General features: G+C 53.2%; 1 protein-coding gene across 5 annotated transcripts in view; it reads right to left on the reverse strand.

Annotated features, from left to right (window-relative positions):
* Positions 1 to 18,547, reverse strand: part of LOC137417040 (transferrin receptor protein 2-like) — a 76,688-nt gene that overhangs the window by 20,014 nt on the left and 38,127 nt on the right. For all 5 annotated transcript variants that reach the window (XM_068102768.2, XM_068102767.2, XM_068102769.2 and 2 more), the window contains one exon: positions 2,958 to 3,177. In XM_068102768.2, coding sequence (XP_067958869.2) covers positions 2,958 to 3,177 — 220 coding nt within the window. The remainder of the gene's footprint in view (positions 1 to 2,957; positions 3,178 to 18,547) is intronic.

Raw genomic sequence — 18,547 nt, forward strand, 5'->3', positions numbered from 1 at the left:
AATATTGAAAAAAATATATATATATTGAAAAAAAAAAAAGTGTTTTATTTAATAATTGAATGAACTGCGATTCAAGCACCAACCTAAGAGCTTATTCTTCTTCTGGATCACTTTCTGGTTCTGACAAGGTCACATTAGAACAGTGAAGTCCTTTGCATTCACTGCATGCGTAAGAGCATTCCAGGCTGTACTTGCGACAGCTGCATCGTAGGGTGCTGCAGTCTGTTTTGCAGCCACAGTGGATGGCATCTAGAAGGTAATCTGGAGCAGGCTTCATCTCGGTCATCACGGGAACCATTCTCTCGTCACGGATAGCCCATCCCCAACCATTGGCATCCATGGCAACTCCTTGCCACTGCTGAACCTGAACATACACCCGTAGGCAATGTTGCTTTGCAGATGCTGATGTAGGGGGCAGGGTACGAGGCTCAACTCTGACAGTGCTTGTTGAAACCTTCTGGTGGAAGCGTTGAAGCCTCAGCATGTCCAGTGTTTCCCCGGGCTGGGCATTATACAAGCAAACCAGGGCATTCTCTCCAGCTGTCATGACATCCTCTTTTGACGCTCCAGGAGTGTTGAAGTTTGCCAAAAGCTCGGAGAAATACGCACTGGAGTTCAGCTTCTTCAAGGCTGTTGATTTGCCAATCGAGTAAATTCTTGACGTGGTATCACAACCCAGGAGTCCATGTGCAACAAGAAGCTTGTCACAAACATTGCGTCCAAGTGTCTTTTGCACTTGCTCGATATTCCAACATCTTGCTTGCCTCCTTGACGTCAGCTTAGGCTCAGGTCGGAAGAACAGGTTGTGAGATGTGGGCCCTGCACGACTGCAAAGGAGAACAAGAAGATCGGTGTCGTCGCCAACTATCACGGTGTCCTTGGTGTTTGCACATGCAATGGCTGTCTCCACTATGAGAACATCTGCATCTGCCCTTGCATGATGAACAGCGTTGTGCCGCCGTTGAAGGTCATCACTCAGTAGATTGATGAAACGTTGTTTATTTGTTTGGTTGGCAAGGAAGTCATCTTTCTTCATAGTACATACCATGTCCGTTGTGAAGTTGACAAGGGGACTGCTGTGAGATCGAACGCGCCTGCTGTGCGCTACATCTTTGGTGGAGGGTGCGCTCACATATCCATCGAACACTATGACAGCGTTACCATACCTGTCTCCAACATATCGCACGTAGTGACTGGCGATTCCTCCATATGTCTCGCCAGAATTCCAAGGAATTCTGTGTAGCAATGCCCCACCATCCAGAACATATTGCACATTCTGTGGCAGCACTGTGTTGCGAACGTCAAGGGGGAGTTGTTTCCAAATGGCTTCGGCTAGCGCTGGCTTGTCGGCCTCAAGCAGGATATCAGTGGTCTTAAACAGTGCTGGTGGGAAACTGCTTAGTTCGTACTTGAAGACATCTTTGAGGTCATTACAGCGTGATCCTGCCGTACTCAGACGTTGGAACAACAGTTGTGGATCTATCAGAACGGATTGTCTGCCAGTTTTCAATGATGAACGTGTGTCAAGAGTCACAACCTGATCTTTCTTCTTGAACGTGTGATCAAGAACCTTTTTGTCAAGCATTCCATCTAAGATCTTCCTGCCGACTGACGCTGCTTGGTCAGCATTGACCGAATCTCCAGCTGTGATGCCAGTGTCAATGCTTTGCAGAGTTGGATCGTTTCCAAAGGGATCCTTTGATGACAGGTAGCGAATAAGTTTGTGCGTGTCATCTGTGTCCCGTCCTTGTCGAGCTGCGCTTTGTTCTTTGTGCTGGTCACTGGTCCCATACTGCACTGATGTGTACTCTTGCAAAGCCACTGGTTGCGACTTGCAAAGCCAGCCACTAAAGGATTATCTGGTTGAGGCTTCTGATTGGTTCTCAGCTGGATTGCACTATAGGCTATTCCGAATCTTTTGATACCACACTTTTTGAGATTGGTTATATAAAAGCGACCGTATCCAAGGTCCAAAGTCGTTGCTATGGAGATCATTGTTCGTGTAATTAAATTTTATTCACCTAATTAGGCTTTGTTCACCTAATTAGACTAGAGTAAAATCTAATTTGATATAAGAATATGATAGACCATTATATTAGCTTTCAAAATTCATTGATATGTATATTTTCGAAAAAATTCAATTTTATTGGGATAAAGCTACCTTAAATGTCAATTATCTCAATATATATACCTTTACATGTCAAATGTATTGTAAAACCAGGGCATAAGGCCTGTCTTACACTCTTAAACACTTACATTTCTGACATCTTTTGAGAATGTGAACGAAATAACAAATTAAGTGCATTATTTTGTGCCATTTTTATTAGCTTATTTTCGTGCATAACTGTCAAAAAGTGGTTGCTCGAAATGAATGTGTTCCAATGCCTCGTTATTCCTTGACTTTTACTATGTTATTACATGGGTCAAAAGAAGCAAAAATGCCAAGTTTCATTACTATTGCAATTTGTGGTGGGTATATTCGTAAAATGACCGGCCTAGATGGCTTCTTTGTAAATGGGATTTTATCATCAGACTTGTAGGCCTCTGGTGGCACGAGGGGCACTTCCTGGTGGTATGCTCATGCTCGTGGGGTTACATACGAGTAACAAAAAATGGATTCTAATATTAGACAAAAACAACCTTCTGTTTGACAAAGTTTAGGGAATGGTTTTCTTTGCCATATTCAGATCCCAGCCACCCCCATGCACATCCTGAGATAACCACTGAAGTATGTATTCTATTTCCTGTTTATGAGGGCCACGGTTTGAGGTTCAGAAACCAGTCTTGTTTGCTGGTGATTGTGCTGGTTAAGGTTAACTTAGATGTGCGTTGGAGGACGCAATTTAAATTATTAGAATATAAAAATTTAAATTATTTCATACAACACCGTTGTATTTAAAAAAAGGAGGAGAACAAACAAATGAAAGTAACTTTGTGGAAAGAGACGCGATGCATACCGCAAATACGAAGTCAGCTGAGAGTCCGACCAATGGGAGGAGAAGGCATCTGCAAGGTCTTCATAAGTGGCCCTCGTCTCCTTGTCCCATCGCTTTCCCTCATCATCTATGGAGTGCCTTTCGGAATGGTCACGCGTCGTGGTCGGTGTGGGATGAGGGCAAGAGGGCATGCCGGTCTTGGGAGTACGAGTACGGAACGCCAGGCACCCCAGCCCAAATCCTACACACGCGCCACACAAGGACAATCACCAATCACGATAACCATAATTATAACAATGAAGGAACTGCGCTCCAACGCGAGTCGAAAGAATTGACGCGACCAAAGACGGAATTCGTCCGAGTTGCTTTATTGAAACAAAACAGCTCAGGTATTCTGACAAGCCCGTTTTTCGGGCAACAATATATATACACATTTATGTCGGGATGTTTGCCCGGCAAAAGCTATACCGGGCATGCCCGGGTATCAAGGGCGAGCCTTGGAAAGGCGAGTCTGGACCTGCCCGGGCGTGTTTGGCTGCGGCCTGGCAAGTCGAGGCTGGGCGTGCCCAGGCGCTCTGGGCGAGCACTGGAAAGGCGATAGCGGGCATGCCCGGACGCTCTGGGCGAGCCCTGGAAAGGCGATAGCGGGCATGCCCGGACGCTCTGGGCGAGCCCTGGAAAGGCGATAGCGGGCATGCCCGGATGCTCTGGGCGAGCCCTGGAAAGGCGAGAGCGGGCATGCCCGGGAAAGACGAGACCGGGCGTGCCCGGGAGGTTCGGGCGTGCCCGGGAACAGTGAGTCCGGGCATGCCCGGGAGAGGCGCGTCTGGCCGTGTTCTGGCCGGTGCAAGGCGATTATGTACATTCAGCGGTAACCGCTACACACGCCCCTCCAGAATCGACCTGCACCGGCAGGGTCAATTTAAGGGGGGTCCGGATGACCCGGCCGAAGCGACCCCTGGAGGGTCGTGGGGAGGGGTCTGACGTGGTGGTGGGTGGTCGAGCGGGGGGAACTGTGGACGGGGGGCGGCCTCGCCGCGGAGGAAGGGCCAACCGTGGTGGTCGGTCGACGTCCATATGCGCCGGTTTGAGGCGGTCCACAGAAATCCGGTCCGGCCGGCCGCCGAAGTCGACGATGAAAGACTTGTCGCCCCGTCGCAGGACCCGGAAGGGCCCGTCGTACGGCGGCCGGAGTGGCCCCCGGTGCGCGTCATGACGCACAAAGACGTACTCCGCTGTGCGAAGCGCCGGGGGGACGTAGGACTGGGGGCCACCGTGGCGGGACGTCGGCACGGGGGCAAATCGTCGGGCGGCCTCCTGGAGGTCCGAGCGCTGGCGAGCGGCGGACCAGGGACTGGTAGCGTCAGGCACGAATTCGCCCGGGACGCGGAGTGGCTGGCCGTAGACGAGCTCGGCGGCGGACGCCTGGAGGTCTTCCTTGGGGGCCGTGCGAAGGCCCAAAAGGACCCACGGCAGCCGGTCGGCCCAACCGTCGTCCTGAAGGCCGGCCATGAGTGCGGCCTTCATGGAGCGGTGAAACCGCTCGCACAACCCATTGGCTTGGGGGTGGTAGGCCGTGGTGCGGTGCAGCGTGACCCCCAACGAACGGGCGACCGCGCCCCAAAGCTCAGACGTGAACTGTGGGCCGCGGTCGGACGAGATGTCCGCTGGTGCGCCGAAGCGCGCGACCCAGGTGGCGATGAACGCCTGCGCCACGTCGGCGGTGGTGGTGGAGGTGAGGGGCACGGCCTCCGGCCACCTGGTGGTCCTGTCCACCATGGTGAGCAGGTGGGTGAACCCCCGCGAGGGGGGCAGGGGACCCACCAGGTCCACGTGGACGTGGTCGAAACGCCGTTCAGGCACGGCGAAAGGTGCCAGCGGGGCCTGGGTGTGGCGGTGGACCTTGGCTCGCTGGCAGGCCGTGCAGGCGTTGGCCCAGTCGCGGATGTTTCGTCGAAGGCCGTGCCAGACGAAACGCGCCGACACCAGCTTCTGAGATGCTTTCCGGCCCGGGTGAGAAAGGCCGTGGATGGAGGCGAAGATGCGGCGCTGCCAGGAAACGGGCACGATGGGGCGAGGCTGGCCCTGGGAGACGTCGCAGAGCAGGACGGTGCCCGCAAAGGGGATGTCGGCCAGGCGGAGGCCCGTGTCCGCCACGCGGAGTGCCTGCACCGAGGCGTCGGTGGTCTGGTCGGCCGCCATGAGCGCGAAGTCCACGCCGAGGTGGACCGCGTTCGCGCTGGCCCGCGAAAGGCAGTCGGCCACGGCGTTGTCTTTGCCGGCGACGTGCTGGATGTCCGTGGTGAACTCCGACACGGCGGAGAGGTGGCGCTGCTGGCGGGCCGACCACGGCTCCATGACCTTAGCCATTGCATAGACCAACGGCTTGTGGTCGACGAAAGCCGTGAACGGGCGGCCCTCCAGGAGGTGTCGGAAATGGCGAACGGCCAGGAATAGCCCGAGCAGCTCGCGGTCGAACGTGCTGTAGTTTAACTCGTTCGGCCGGAGTTGCCGGCTGACAAAAGCGAGTGGCTGCCAAACCCCGTCCACCCATTGCTCATGGACGGCGCACACCGCGTAGTTGGAGGCGTCCGTAGTGAGGGCGATGGGCGCGTTGAGCACCGGGTGAGCCAGCAGCGTTGCGTCGGCGAGGGCCCGTTTGGCACTGGCGAAGGCCGCGTCCATGGCCGCGGACCAAACAATGTCATGCTTGGCCGGCTTGCCCCGGAGGGCCTCGTAAAGGGGCCGCATGAGCTGAGCAGCGCGGGGCACGAATCGGTGATAAAAATTCACCATGCCGAGGAACTCTTGGAGGGCCTTGATGGAACGGGGAAGCGGGAACGTGGTGATGGCCTCGACCTTGGTCGGCAGCGGCACGGCCCCGGTCTTGGTGATGCGGTGGCCCAAAAAGTCAACGGTCGTCGCGCCGAAGTGGCATTTGACCGGGTTGACAATTAAGCCGTGCTCGCTGAGGCGACCGAACAGTGTTCGGAGGTGGAGGAGGTGCTCGGCGCGGGACGTGCTGGCGACGAGGATGTCGTCCAGATAGACGAAAAGAAACGGCAGGTCGCGCAGCACGCCGTCCATCAAGCGCTGGAACGCCTGGGCCGCGTTCTTGAGGCCAAACGGCATCCGCAAAAATTCGAACAGGCCGAACGGCGTGATGACGGCCGTCTTCGGGACGTCGGCCGCCCGGACAGGTACCTGGTGGTAGCCCCGTATCAGGTCAATTTTCGAAAAGATGACCCGTCCCGTCAAACGGGCGGAAAAGTCCTGAATATGCGGGATCGGGTACCTGTCGGGGGTGGTAGCGTCATTGAGACGGCGGTAGTCGCCACACGGGCGCCATCCACCCCCCGGCTTTGGCACGATGTGCAGTGGCGAGGCCCACGCGCTATCGGAGCGCCGCACGATGCCGAGGTGCTCCAACGCGTCGAATTCGGCCTTTGCCACGGCGAGCTTGGCTGGGTCGAGGCGGCGGGCCCTGGCGTAGACCGGCGGGCCCGTAGTGGGTATGTGGTGCTCGATCCCGTGCCGCACCGCGACGGCCGAAAACGTCGGCCGCGTGAGGGCCGGGAATTCCACGAGCAGGCGAGCGAACTCGTTCGTTGCCGGGAGGGCGCACGCCAGTTCGGTCGGCGCGGAGCTGCTCATTGTGCACGCCAGGGAGCTGAAGGTCTCGGCGTGGACAAGGCGACGTCGTTTGACGTCGACCAGCAGCCCGTGCGTGCAGAGGAAGTCGGCGCCCAGCAAAGCCACGGGGACGCTGGCGGTAACAAAAGTCCATTGAAAGCGCTGGCTGCCGAAGCAGAGGGTGACGACGCGTGGGCCGAAAGTGCGTATGGCCGAGCCATTAGCAGCGACCAAAGAGGGGCCGCAAACTGCGTCCAGCCTGTCCTGCTCGGAGGCAGGTATGACGCTCAGTTGGGCGCCGGTGTCGCACAGGAAACGCCGTCCAGACGCTTTGTCCCGAATAAACAGCAAGTTGCCCGAGTGGCCGGCGCTCATGGCTGGGAATGAACGCCGGCCCGGCCGTTTCCCGACCTGCCGAAAGTGCACGGGGGCCGGCACGTCCGAGCCTTGTGTCCGAACCTGGCGTGGTAATAACACCACGCCCGGTCAGGTGGAGGCCCCGGCCGTCGTGTCGGAAGCGGGCGGTGCGGCGTGGCGGCCGCCAGTTGCACCGGCAGTTCGGCCTCCAACCGCGCAGGGCGCTCGGGCGTCGTGGGCGTTGTCTCGGACGGCGGCGGGCTCCAGGTAACCGCACCGATGTGCTGGCCCGCCGAGGAGATCTTATCGGCTTCCCTGGCGAGGGCGCGGGAATCCGTGATCAACGTGCCAGCCAGGGCGAGGCGTACCGGGTTAGGCAGCTGACGGAGGAACAGCTCCCGGAACAGGAATGCCGGAGAGTGCTCGCCGAGCAACGAGAGCATATAGTCCATGCGCTCGGACGGGCGCGTGTCGCCGAGCTCGGGCAGGTCAAGCAGGCGCCGTGCGCGTGCTGCCGGTGAGAGGGCGAAAGCACCGAGGAGGAGCGTCTTCAGCGCGTCGTATTTGTCAGCAGCCGGCGGGTGCTGGAGGAGGCTCAAGGCGCGGGCCGCGGTGGCGGAACCGAGCGCCGCCACAACATGGTGGAAGCGGGTGTCGTCCGCGGTGATGCCTCGCAGGGCGAACTGGGAGTCCGCCTGGGCGAACCAAACAGCCGCGTGAGCCTCCCAGAAGGTAGGCAGTTTAAGCGTCACTGCCGTATCCATGTCGGTAGGTCACCAATGAAGGAACTGCGCTCCAACGCGAGTCGAAAGAATTGACGCGACCAAAGACGGAATTCGTCCGAGTTGCTTTATTGAAACAAAACAGCTCAGGTATTCTGACAAGCCCGTTTTTCGGGCAACAATATATATACACATTTATGTCGGGAAGTTTGCCCGGCAAAAGCTATACCGGGCATGCCCGGGTATCAAGGGCGAGCCTTGGAAAGGCGAGTCTGGACCTGCCCGGGCGTGTTTGGCTGCGGCCTGGCAAGTCGAGGCTGGGCGTGCCCGGGCGCTCTGGGCGAGCACTGGAAAGGCGATAGCGGGCATGCCCGGACGCTCTGGGCGAGCCCTGGAAAGGCGATAGCGGGCATGCCCGGACGCTCTGGGCGAGCCCTGGAAAGGCGATAGCGGGCATGCCCGGACGCTCTGGGCGAGCCCTGGAAAGGCGATAGCGAGCATGCCCGGACGCTCTGGGCGAGCCCTGGAAAGGCGAGAGCGGGCATGCCCGGGAAAGACGAGACCGGGCGTGCCCGGGAGGTTCGGGCGTGCCCGGGAACAGTGAGTCCGGGCATGCCCGGGAGAGGCGCGTCTGGCCGTGTTCTGGCCGGTGCAAGGCGATTATGTACATCCAGCGGTAACCGCTACATCATCACGTATAGTTGCGCCTGTATTTGTCAGTTATTACTTATTATATTCAAGTGGAGGAAAACCATAAAAACCACAAAACCTATCATCAACAGATCCGGCCTATCAGCGGGAACTGGATATCTCAAAAGGTTGTGGATGGCTTCCGCCAAAGCGTGGTGGACAGGTTGGTTGTGTGACGAGGACGAATCGATTCCATTTTGGTTCAGGTCCGGCCTATCAGTAGGATACAAACATAAACTGAGTGCCGTTCTAGTTTATCAATGAATTACATGTGAAAAATGCCATCCTGGTATGGTCCCAGTAGTGGTGCTGCATCTCGGGGCACCCTCATGCACCAAGACTTTCCGATAGCGACTCGCCCTGAGTCATCGCACAAATATGGCGTCGTTCTGAACAAAAACAAACGATATATCTGTAACATTCCTGTCCCGACTAGTACATAGAGTCCTCACAAACAACCAACCATCGCTCATGTTTGGGTGAGAATCTCAGGTCCTCATCGCTGACCTGGGTTTACAGGAATGTGCCGAGCTCAGTGGAGAGGGCCAGCTCATATCAAATATAAACACTCCCACCCTGCTCCCATCCACATATATCACACGTCTGCATTCTAATTTCACAGATCTGTCTATGTAGGCCGCAGCAGCCAATCCACGAATCGTACGTCTAATGGAAACGTTCCTTTGACAGGATGTCCCGGAACTCTTGTCTGCGTCTTGACGGTTGTCGTCTCCTCCACTCTGACAGGCCTGGTTCCCATACAGGTGGTAGTGTTGCTGTGCATGTTCGGCCCTCCCTTACCCACACTTCCTATTACTCAAGTGTCACCGCCAACCCTGTGGATTACATTTCATTCCGTGCGCCTCTATGCAACAACATAGTATTTTTGTGAGGTCTACCACCAACCAGCCCCCCTTCCTGCCCCCCAACTCGAATGATTCCACATGTGGTGGTTCTCTCCGCAAACATTGACATTCTCTCCTCACTCCTCTTCGCCCTTCACAGTCTGTGGAACCTTTAATTGCCACCGTGCCAGAGCTAGCTTGTTGTTTGTTCACAAACTTGAATACATGGTGTAGCAGCAAAGTCTATGTGAAATGACTGGACTTGCAGTCTCTTTCTTTCCCAACATACATCTCCCCAAATGTCCACCATTCATTACAGGATCATGTCACGTCAAACATTTCCTCAAACCTGTCGCGCTCCTCTCGGTTCTTCTGGCCATGTTTTGGTATGAAAGTGCGTGTCACTTTGGCAATTTGAGAACCCACAATGGGGCGGACATGTGTGTCCATCGAGCCAGAGCTCGTTGCTCTGGCCTAACATCTCACTCCCTCCAGTCAAGACTGGTTCATCACCACATCAGCTCCTTCTGGAAATTATTGTACAACTAACTAATTTCTCTTATTCTCGAGTTGATCCGACACTTTATTCAACTTTTCTGTCCATCATCTCGCTCCTATTGCTAGGACAACTCGTACCCTCCTCCTGGAAGTCTCTCCGCACAACTCGGATCCATTGTGCATCTGTCCTACGAAGAGTCGGGGCCCAACATCAGGCTCACCTGCGATCCAAATTCTCCAGCCCCTCACCATCCCCACGGCCCGGTCTGTGTCTGATGAGACAATTCCCTTCCATTTCCTCATTCATAAAGTCCTGCTGCACGATTCTCAAGAAAAATATGACTTCTTCAATGCTGTGCTTGCTCAAAAGGCCAATGTCCTAAATCCGTTCCTTCCTGTACCCACCCTTTCCAATAATACCGAAAGTTCCCTACAGCATATGGACTTATCCCCTGCCATAGTGAAGTGTCTTGCCCACCCAAAAAGTTCGCCTTACACAAACTTGTATCCGGCCTTGTTCCTCTCCGACCACGTTCCACTTCATGTCGCACAGGTTCCTCAAGAACCCATCACCGACTAAAGCTCCCTCAAGTACCGGCTCGTTGCCCACCTGTTTTTCTGATCCCCTTTAACGTCTCCCTTTGTCCGCAATCTGGTCCTTTTCACATCAGTCTTTCAAATGCGCTGCCCATCACTACCAGAAGGAAGAATCTCTTTCGCCCGATACAGTTGCTGCCCTTCTGATATACCACGCCATCACAGATTGCGACACAACTAGCCAGTTTAGTGGGACGGAGCAAGAAGACTACCTGGATGGCTTTCACCAAAACACCTAATCTACTGAAACCGAGGGATGCAATGAGAAAATTGAACTTGGGGCAGGCGGAGAAGTTTGTTATGAAGCTTTACAATCCACAACAGGATCCACAGATGTGAACTCCCTCTGGGTGTAAATGGTCCACAGAGTAGGGGATTTGGAGAAACTCCCACCAACACAGGATGTACTCACACAACACCTACTCTGATGCCAATACCAGTGTCTGATATGGTGTTCTGCCTACGTTGCAGTTCCTAACCTATCGCCGATGAAAGGATATGGGTGAAATTTCATTAGCAGAGAATGACACCCATTCTGATGACTCAAGATACGATGCCTACTTCCTGTCGGCAACGAGTCACATGCAAATGCACCACAAGCAAATGCTCTTCTTGGTGCAGCTGTCATGAAGCAGATGCTGTGCTCATAGGAATACCTTAACCCGAAACCCACGTCTTGTCTAAACCCGAAACCCACGTCTTGTCTAAACCCGAAACTCATGTCTTGTCTAAACCCGAAACCCATATCATGTCTAAACCTGAAACCCATGTCTTGTCTAAACCCATGCAATCCTCCCACGGTGGCAGACGACAGTGACTCAGATAATGAATATAATAGCTAAGCCATTTGAACTGCAGATGCATCCCAAGGACAGGTAACCATTTGGCTGCGATGCCAAATAAACATTTGGCGCAAAGATAACCATTTGGCTGTGATGCCAAATAAACATTTGGCGCAAAGATAACCATTTGGCTGTGATGCCAAGTAAACATTTGGCGCAAAGGTAACCATTTGGCTGTGATGGCAAGTAAACATTTGGCGCAAAGGTAACCATTTGGCTGTGATGTCAAGTAAACATTTGGCGCAAAGGTAACCATTTGGCTGTGATGCCAAGTAAACATTTGGCGCAAAGGTAACCATTTGGCTGTGATGCCAAGTAAACATTTGGCACAAAGGTAACCATTTGGCTGCGATGCCAAGTAAACATTTGGCACAAAGGTAACTATTTGGCTGTGATGCCAAGTAAACATTTGGCACAAAGGTAACCATTTGGCTGTGATGCCAGGTAAACATTTGGCACAAAGGTAACCATTTGGCTGTGATGCCAAGTAAACATTTGGCACAAAGGTAACCATTTGGCTGCGATGCCAAGTAAACATTTGGCACAAAGGTAACTATTTGGCTGTGATGCCAAGTAAACATTTGGCACAAAGGTAACCATTTGGCTGCGATGCCAAGTAAACATTTGGCACAAAGGTAACTATTTGGCTGTGATGCCAAGTAAACATTTGGCACAAAGGTAACCATTTGGCTGTGATGCCAGGTAAACATTTGGCACAAAGGTAACCATTTGGCTGTGATGCCAGGTAAACATTTGGCACATAGGTAACCATTTGGCTGTGATGCCAGGTAAACATTTGGCGCAAAGGTAACCATTTGGCTGTGATGCCAAGTAAACATTTGGCGGAAAGGTAACTATTTGGCTGTGATGTCAAGTAAACATTTGGCACAAAGGTAACCATTTGGCTGTGATGTCAAGTAAACATTTGGCACAAAGGTATCCATTTGGCTGTGATGCCAGGTAAACATTTGGCACAAAGGTAACCATTTGGCTGTGATGCCAAGTAAACATTTGGTGCAAAGGTAACCATTTGGCTGTGATGCCAAGTAAACATTTGGCGGAAAGGTAACCATTTGGCTGTGATGTCAAGTAAACATTTGGCGCAAAGGTAACCATTTGGCTGTGATGCCAGGTAAACATTTGGCACAAAGGTAACCATTTGGCTGTGATGCCAGGTAAACATTTGGCACAAAGGTAACCATTTGGCTGTGATGCCAAGTAAACATTTGGTGCAAAGGTAACCATTTGGCTGTGATGCCAAGTAAACATTTGGCGGAAAGGTAACCATTTGGATGTGATGCCAAGTAAACATTTACTGCAATTATCAAACGGACTTCAGTAAAGCCAAGCCTACAAGTGTTAAAATTTTCTATTTCCTGATAAAATGGTTCATGGGAAGAGACCGTCCGTCCACAGTAATAATAATTGCACTGGATTTGGTGTGCAAACTGAATTTGGGGGCTGGGGTAAAGTTTTGCCCAATTGTCGAGACATTAGATGAGGTACGTCAACGACGGCTTCCTCATTATAATGCACGATAGCAGAGGGAATAATTCAATATCTTACTTTATGCCCCTGGTTTTGTCAATTTGAGTTTGAAAGATAATGCGCTAATTCAGCCATCCATTCAGCCATCTCTGAGAAAAATGGTGACACAGACAGACACACACACACACACAGACAGACCAACAGCTCTCTTATATAGTAGATTTATTTGTGTTCAAATGTTTGCGAATTGTTTTGTATTTATTGATGTCAATGTGTACTTTTATATAATTACCAGCAGGAGTACCCGGCGTTGCCGGGGAGGGGGGGGGGGAGGGGAGGGAAAGGGAGGGAGGAGGCAGGAGAGGGAGGGGTGAGGAAGGGAGTGGAAGCAGGAGGGTGCAAGAGGTGAGGGGAGAGGGAGGGGAGAGATATACTACATATACATATTGTTGCGAATATGGAATTTGGCCTCCATATCCGCTTGTAAATATTCCCCTATTTCCCCAATACTCCCCAACTATCCCCAATCCCCCATTCCCTAGTCCCATTGTCTGTAAACAACAATCAGTAGAGCCGACCTTCCCCTTATTCCCCCATTAAATGTCGTGCCCAGGTCCACCGCACCACACGTAGACAACTTTCGGACATCTTGCTAGTTATTCTTAGTCTATGTCAGTTAAGGCCTCGTTTCCATTAATTATGACTCTTCGTTGCACCAGAATGTGATTATATGGCACCAGTAGTGAGTTTAGGACCTTTCCCATACCTCCTCCCATCTTCTTCCCCGTCTACAACAACAGAGGGGCACGGCGCTGCGCGGGGGGGAGTGTGCGTCCTCCCACCGGCTCGGTTAGCCGCCATCGACAATGCGCTCCAGACAACGCGCTCCAGACCATGCGCTCCACGGGGTTACCACAAAGGGGCTCCTTGTCAGCTCCTCGTCAAGGGCGGAGCCGGTAACCCCCCCGCACGCACCCAATGAGAAGCAACGTGCCGATTCCACGAGGCGGAGCTAACGAGCCGAGGGCGTGTCACTCCCCGCCGGATATACGCGGCCCCGCGCCGGATGTGACGTCAGATGCGCCCCCAGCTTGAGCAGACAAGACGCCATCCGAGCGCTGCGACCTCCCCGCATCTCTAGACCGGACCGGGTCGACCCTGTCCTTGAGCCAAGAGTGCACCTTGAGCCATCGATACCCGCTGTCCTTTCCATCAATCCCCGTGTGAGTCAGCTTTGTCCCGTTTATCTGTCGTCTGTTGGGAATAATATAAGATTGTGTCTAAGTGCTTGTCTTTCTATGTTGTACCTCTCGTCCCTGTAATCTGACCTTCCGAACGAATATAATCTCCTCCGGAGGTCTTGAGAACTGAACCCTGGGTGTCGTGTCATTTGAAACCCAGCCGTGTGTCCTTTTCCTTTGTTGCCTTTATTGGCCTAGCGCAGCGCGATTAGTCAACGTTCGGGTATAATCGGGTAACTTGTGCAGACGTGGTCATACCAAAACCGCTCGGTAAATAACATCTAAGCCACGTCTGTAACAATTGGTGTCGAGGAGTGGAATTCGAACCCGGGACTAAATTTATTAGGCCCAAATTTGTAACAAGTAGAATCGATTCGGAGCGCGTTTACTGCGCTCGACGAAATTATAACGGTCGAAATTTTGTTTTGTTGTATAAAAACCCGTATTTTGAAAGTCGCGCTATGGCAGACCAAGACAGCTGGGGTCCGGTAGGGGAGAGTGAGGCAGGGTCGGTCCAGGACCAAATTGAGGGACATGAGGGACAGGAGGAGAGCGAAGCAGCGAGGGTAGCAGACGCACAAAATAGCGTCGTTGTGCCCGACATTGCGGGAGCGCAAAATGGCGCCTCGCTGATCACCGCGCCCGCGACCGTGGCAGCGCCGCCGATGGATTGGGGCCTATTTATGGAGAAAATGAAGGCCCTTATGGCCCAGTATAACGAGGAAATGAGGGAGGAAACGAGGGCTCGGAGTGAGCAATTGGGGGTAATGGGAAACCAAATGGGGGTAATGAGGGACGAAGCGAGGGGTACTGGTGAGAAGTTAGACAAAAATTTTGAGGGGTTAGACAATGGGATAAAAGAGGTGAGAAATGGGTTAACGGGGGTAGAAAACAGAATGGCCGCCCAAGAGAATCAAATGGAAGGGATGCAAAAAGGGTTAGAGGGGTTAGAAAACGCCATGGAAGGCAAATTGAGGGACATGAGGGACCAAGCGGAAAGGGAAGTTAACCAAATGGGGCAGCAGATAGAGGGGGTCAGAATGGGGGTAGAAACCAAACTGGATGCTCACAGGGAGGAAATGGAGCAGATGAGGGTGGCATCTGGGCAGGAGATGCAAAGGATGGGAGAGCAGATCAGAAGAGGAGTGAGTGAGGAGGTCGGAGGAGTGCGCGAGGAGGTGAGGCACTGTAAGGAGCACATGGAGAAGGAGGTGAGAAAGGGGACTGTAAAGTTACAGGGGGGCATAGAGGTCCTGACGCAGGAGGTGGAACAGCTGACGGAGGGACAAAAAGAACTAACGGAGCAGGTTCAAAGGAACACTGCGGTATTAGGAGGTTTAAAAGCGACACAAAACGACATAAAAAACGACTTAATAGCGACAAAGAGGGAATGTCAGATGGTACGTGAGGGACTGACAACAAGGCTGGACGAGGTGATAGAGGTAATGGAGACGAAGGACCGACAGGTAAGGACGCACATGGAAACGGTCAAGGTAGCCTTGGAGGACGAGCTTGAGGAGACATACCAGGGAATAAAAGAGGTGAAGCAGAAACTAGAAGAAGCGGAAGAAGGGATGAGCGAAATTAAGAAGCGACGGAGAGGGGATAACAAAGAGATAAAAGAGGAAGTAAAAGAATTGGTCCAAAGTCTGTGTTTGGATCGTGATGATGTGCTCATTAACCGGATGAGGGATTCGCAGGTGATGGAGGAGAAGCGAAGAGGAAGAGGACCCGGTGTAAGTGGTGACCAATATGGTCGTGCGTATGATGCGCCAGGGGATTTAAGAAGCTTGGGGGTCGAGATAGACCCGGGTGTTCGTGAGAGGCCACTGGTGAAGTGTGCGACAGGTCTGGTGTGCGAAAAAGGAGGTGTGCGAGAAAGTCCGACTCTGGGGTGTGTGAGGAAAAAGTGCGTGCCAAGGAGTGAGGGTGCTGGCGAGAGTGAGTCGGTCGTAGCGCGTGTGCGAGGGGGCACATGGAAGCGCGGTGTGGTGAGTGTTACAGAGGATGTAACGGGAGAGTGTGCGCGAGAAAGGTGTGTGACGGACAGGTGCATGGGGAAAGAGTGCGCTGTCAAAAGTAAGGAAGAATGCACACCTGTGGTGAGTGTTACAGAGGGTGTAACGGGAGAGTGTGCGCGAGAAAGGTGTGTAACGGACAGGTGCCTGAGGAAAGAGTGCGCTGTCAAGAGTAAGGGTGAGTGCGCTGTCAGGAATGGAGGTGAAAGTAGTGAGAGTGACATGGAGCGTGAGTTAGTTGTGACAGGTGAGCGAGGATGTACACCTGGGATGGAAGGATGCACACCTGGAATGGTAGAGCGTGAGTGGGAATGCACGCTGGAGTTGGTGGTGAGGCACGTGGTTGGGTGTGCGAATGAGAGCACACCTGTGATTGTCACAGAGGAGGTGACCGAGGAGGGGGCGCGAAGAGGTGTTTTGGTGAGGTGTGCGACCAACGAATGTGTGCCAAGGTGTTCGGTGGTCAGGTGTGTGACCAAGGCTGTGAGTGGAATGGGTGTACCTGGGTGTGTAAGGAAAGGTACGAGGAGCATGGGCACGGCTGGATGTGTGAGCAAGGAACGGGCTGCGGGATGTAAGCATGCAGGTGAAGCATCGACGTTAGACGGGGTAGAGTTTAGAACGACTTATAGCCGAATCGGGCCCTCGGTGCGTGCTGGGCCTCGCTTTGAACGGCCGCGTCCGTGCTCCACCAGGCGGAGCGGGCGGCAGGATAGGAAGGAAGGGTCGTTATGGCGACCACGTTTTGTTGAGACGTGCCGGCAGGTCGAGATCGGGACATTGGATGGCTCCACACCGAGGTGGTGCGTGGGATCTCGGCCCGGGTAAGCCCCCGTCCCTGCCCCGAATGCCGGACGCATCCAGCCGCTGGCACAAAACAACCAGCATCCATTGCTTGGCTTTACGAAGCCGGGCTTTGGACAGGGATTGGCGCACCGAGAGGTATTAGTGAGTCGACTGGGTGATGAGGTTAGTGTTTTGGACCCAAAATTAGAGAAAAACAAAATTTGATGATTGGCAAGGGATTGGCAGTAGTGATTGGCAGATGATGGGTAGTGATTGGCAAATTTTTGATTTATTGAAATTTGATGTGCAAAATTGGTAGTGAGAGACCCCCGATGTGGTGGGATGGCAAATCCACCATCCTTCCCATGTGGGGGCAAAGGAGCAATAGATTATGGGGTGTATGGCAGTGAAAACTAGCCCGGGTGGGTTAGGTTATATTGATAGGGATCTAGAGAAGATGACATTAGGTGACGTTAAGGTTAGTTAGTGACTGATACCTGTAGTGGGGACGCAGGTAGATTAGTGTGGATGATAATGACGAGGGAGCGCAATAGTTTAAAAGGGACGACTGGGAAGCGCAAGTTTCAGAAGGGAGTAGTTAGCTGAGATGATGCCGTGTGTGTGAGAATTGAACAGGTGTGATTGCACAGGTGTGCAACTGGACAGGTGTGTGGAGCCGTGTATGAGTAGTGAGTGTTGTGGATCAGCGCGAATGCGCTTGGGGAGAGAAGGGTGCAGGTGGCACCAGGTGTGAGAGCACAGGTGTGCAAGTACAGGTGTGTGGAGAGAGTTGGAGTAAGTGGTACGGAGTGGTGTGCATGGTGCGAAGGTGTGAATGGGGGAAGAGTGGACCCCCATCACGGATACCCGGGGCGGGTAGTGTAAGTGTTAGGTAGAGGGTACAGGTAAATTGTGGTTGGATATTGGCATTTGTGGTGCGGTTGCAGAATGGTGTTGTGGATGGGTGCATTAGTGTTGTGGAAATGGCTGGGCGTGTAGCCTGTTAGTGTGTGTAGTTGGTTGGGCACTCCACCACTGTGAGGATGTCGGCCAGGTGAGGCCGCAGGTGGGCTCTGGGAGCCGGTAGTTGTGAGTGGGTGCCTGAGGATCCCGGGTGTGGATCGGGTAGCCCAGTGCCAGAGAGGGCACCGAGTGGGGAGAGCGCCAGAGGGCCTGCCCCAGTTAGTTAGGTTAGGGTGAGGAGCTAGGTAAGCTCGGGTGGCAACTGCAGTGGTGGAGGTGTGCAGGTGGGTAGACCCGCTGGGAGAGGTACACGTCGCAGCCCTGAAATTGTGCGAGGGCACCGAGAGATGAATCGGGGGAGTGAGACCCCAAATTGGAAAGCACCACAGTTTGGCCAATGGGAATTGGTTTTTAGAACCCATAGTGTAAGAGGGCCAATGGTTTGGCCGGAGAAAGACCCCGGGTAGTGTAAAGTTGTTAAAGTCATTTAGGAAATAGTTAGGATTGATGAACCTGTCGCACCATACGCAGCCACTTACCTGTGGTGATGATGATGACTCCACACCTGTGTTTTCTTTGTTTTGTTGCAGGAAATGAGAATTGCTGTGTGGATTGGTGAGACGCATCACGACGTGGATGAGACATTGGGGTGATTCCATCTCTCCCTCCTTAGGAGGGACTGATGATGAATTGGTGATGGCAAATTATGATGTTGAGTTGGAGATGGCAAATTTTGATGAAAGTTGAAAATGGCAAATTTGATTGGTTAGGAGGGAGAGAAGACGAATTTGGTTTATGGGAGGAACGGGGAAGACAGTAGGGATGTTTGTTGATTTGTAAAGTAGATGTTTATGGGTAGTGTTGTGTTGTGTGGACACAGTAAGGGGTAAGGGAGAGGCCATGTAGGTTACCTGGTGGGGGGGGTGGGCGT

Source organism: Myxine glutinosa, chromosome 2, assembly GCF_964187855.1.
Source record: "Myxine glutinosa chromosome 2, kmMyxGlut1.1, whole genome shotgun sequence".
NCBI classification, from domain to species: domain Eukaryota; kingdom Metazoa; phylum Chordata; class Myxini; order Myxiniformes; family Myxinidae; genus Myxine; species Myxine glutinosa.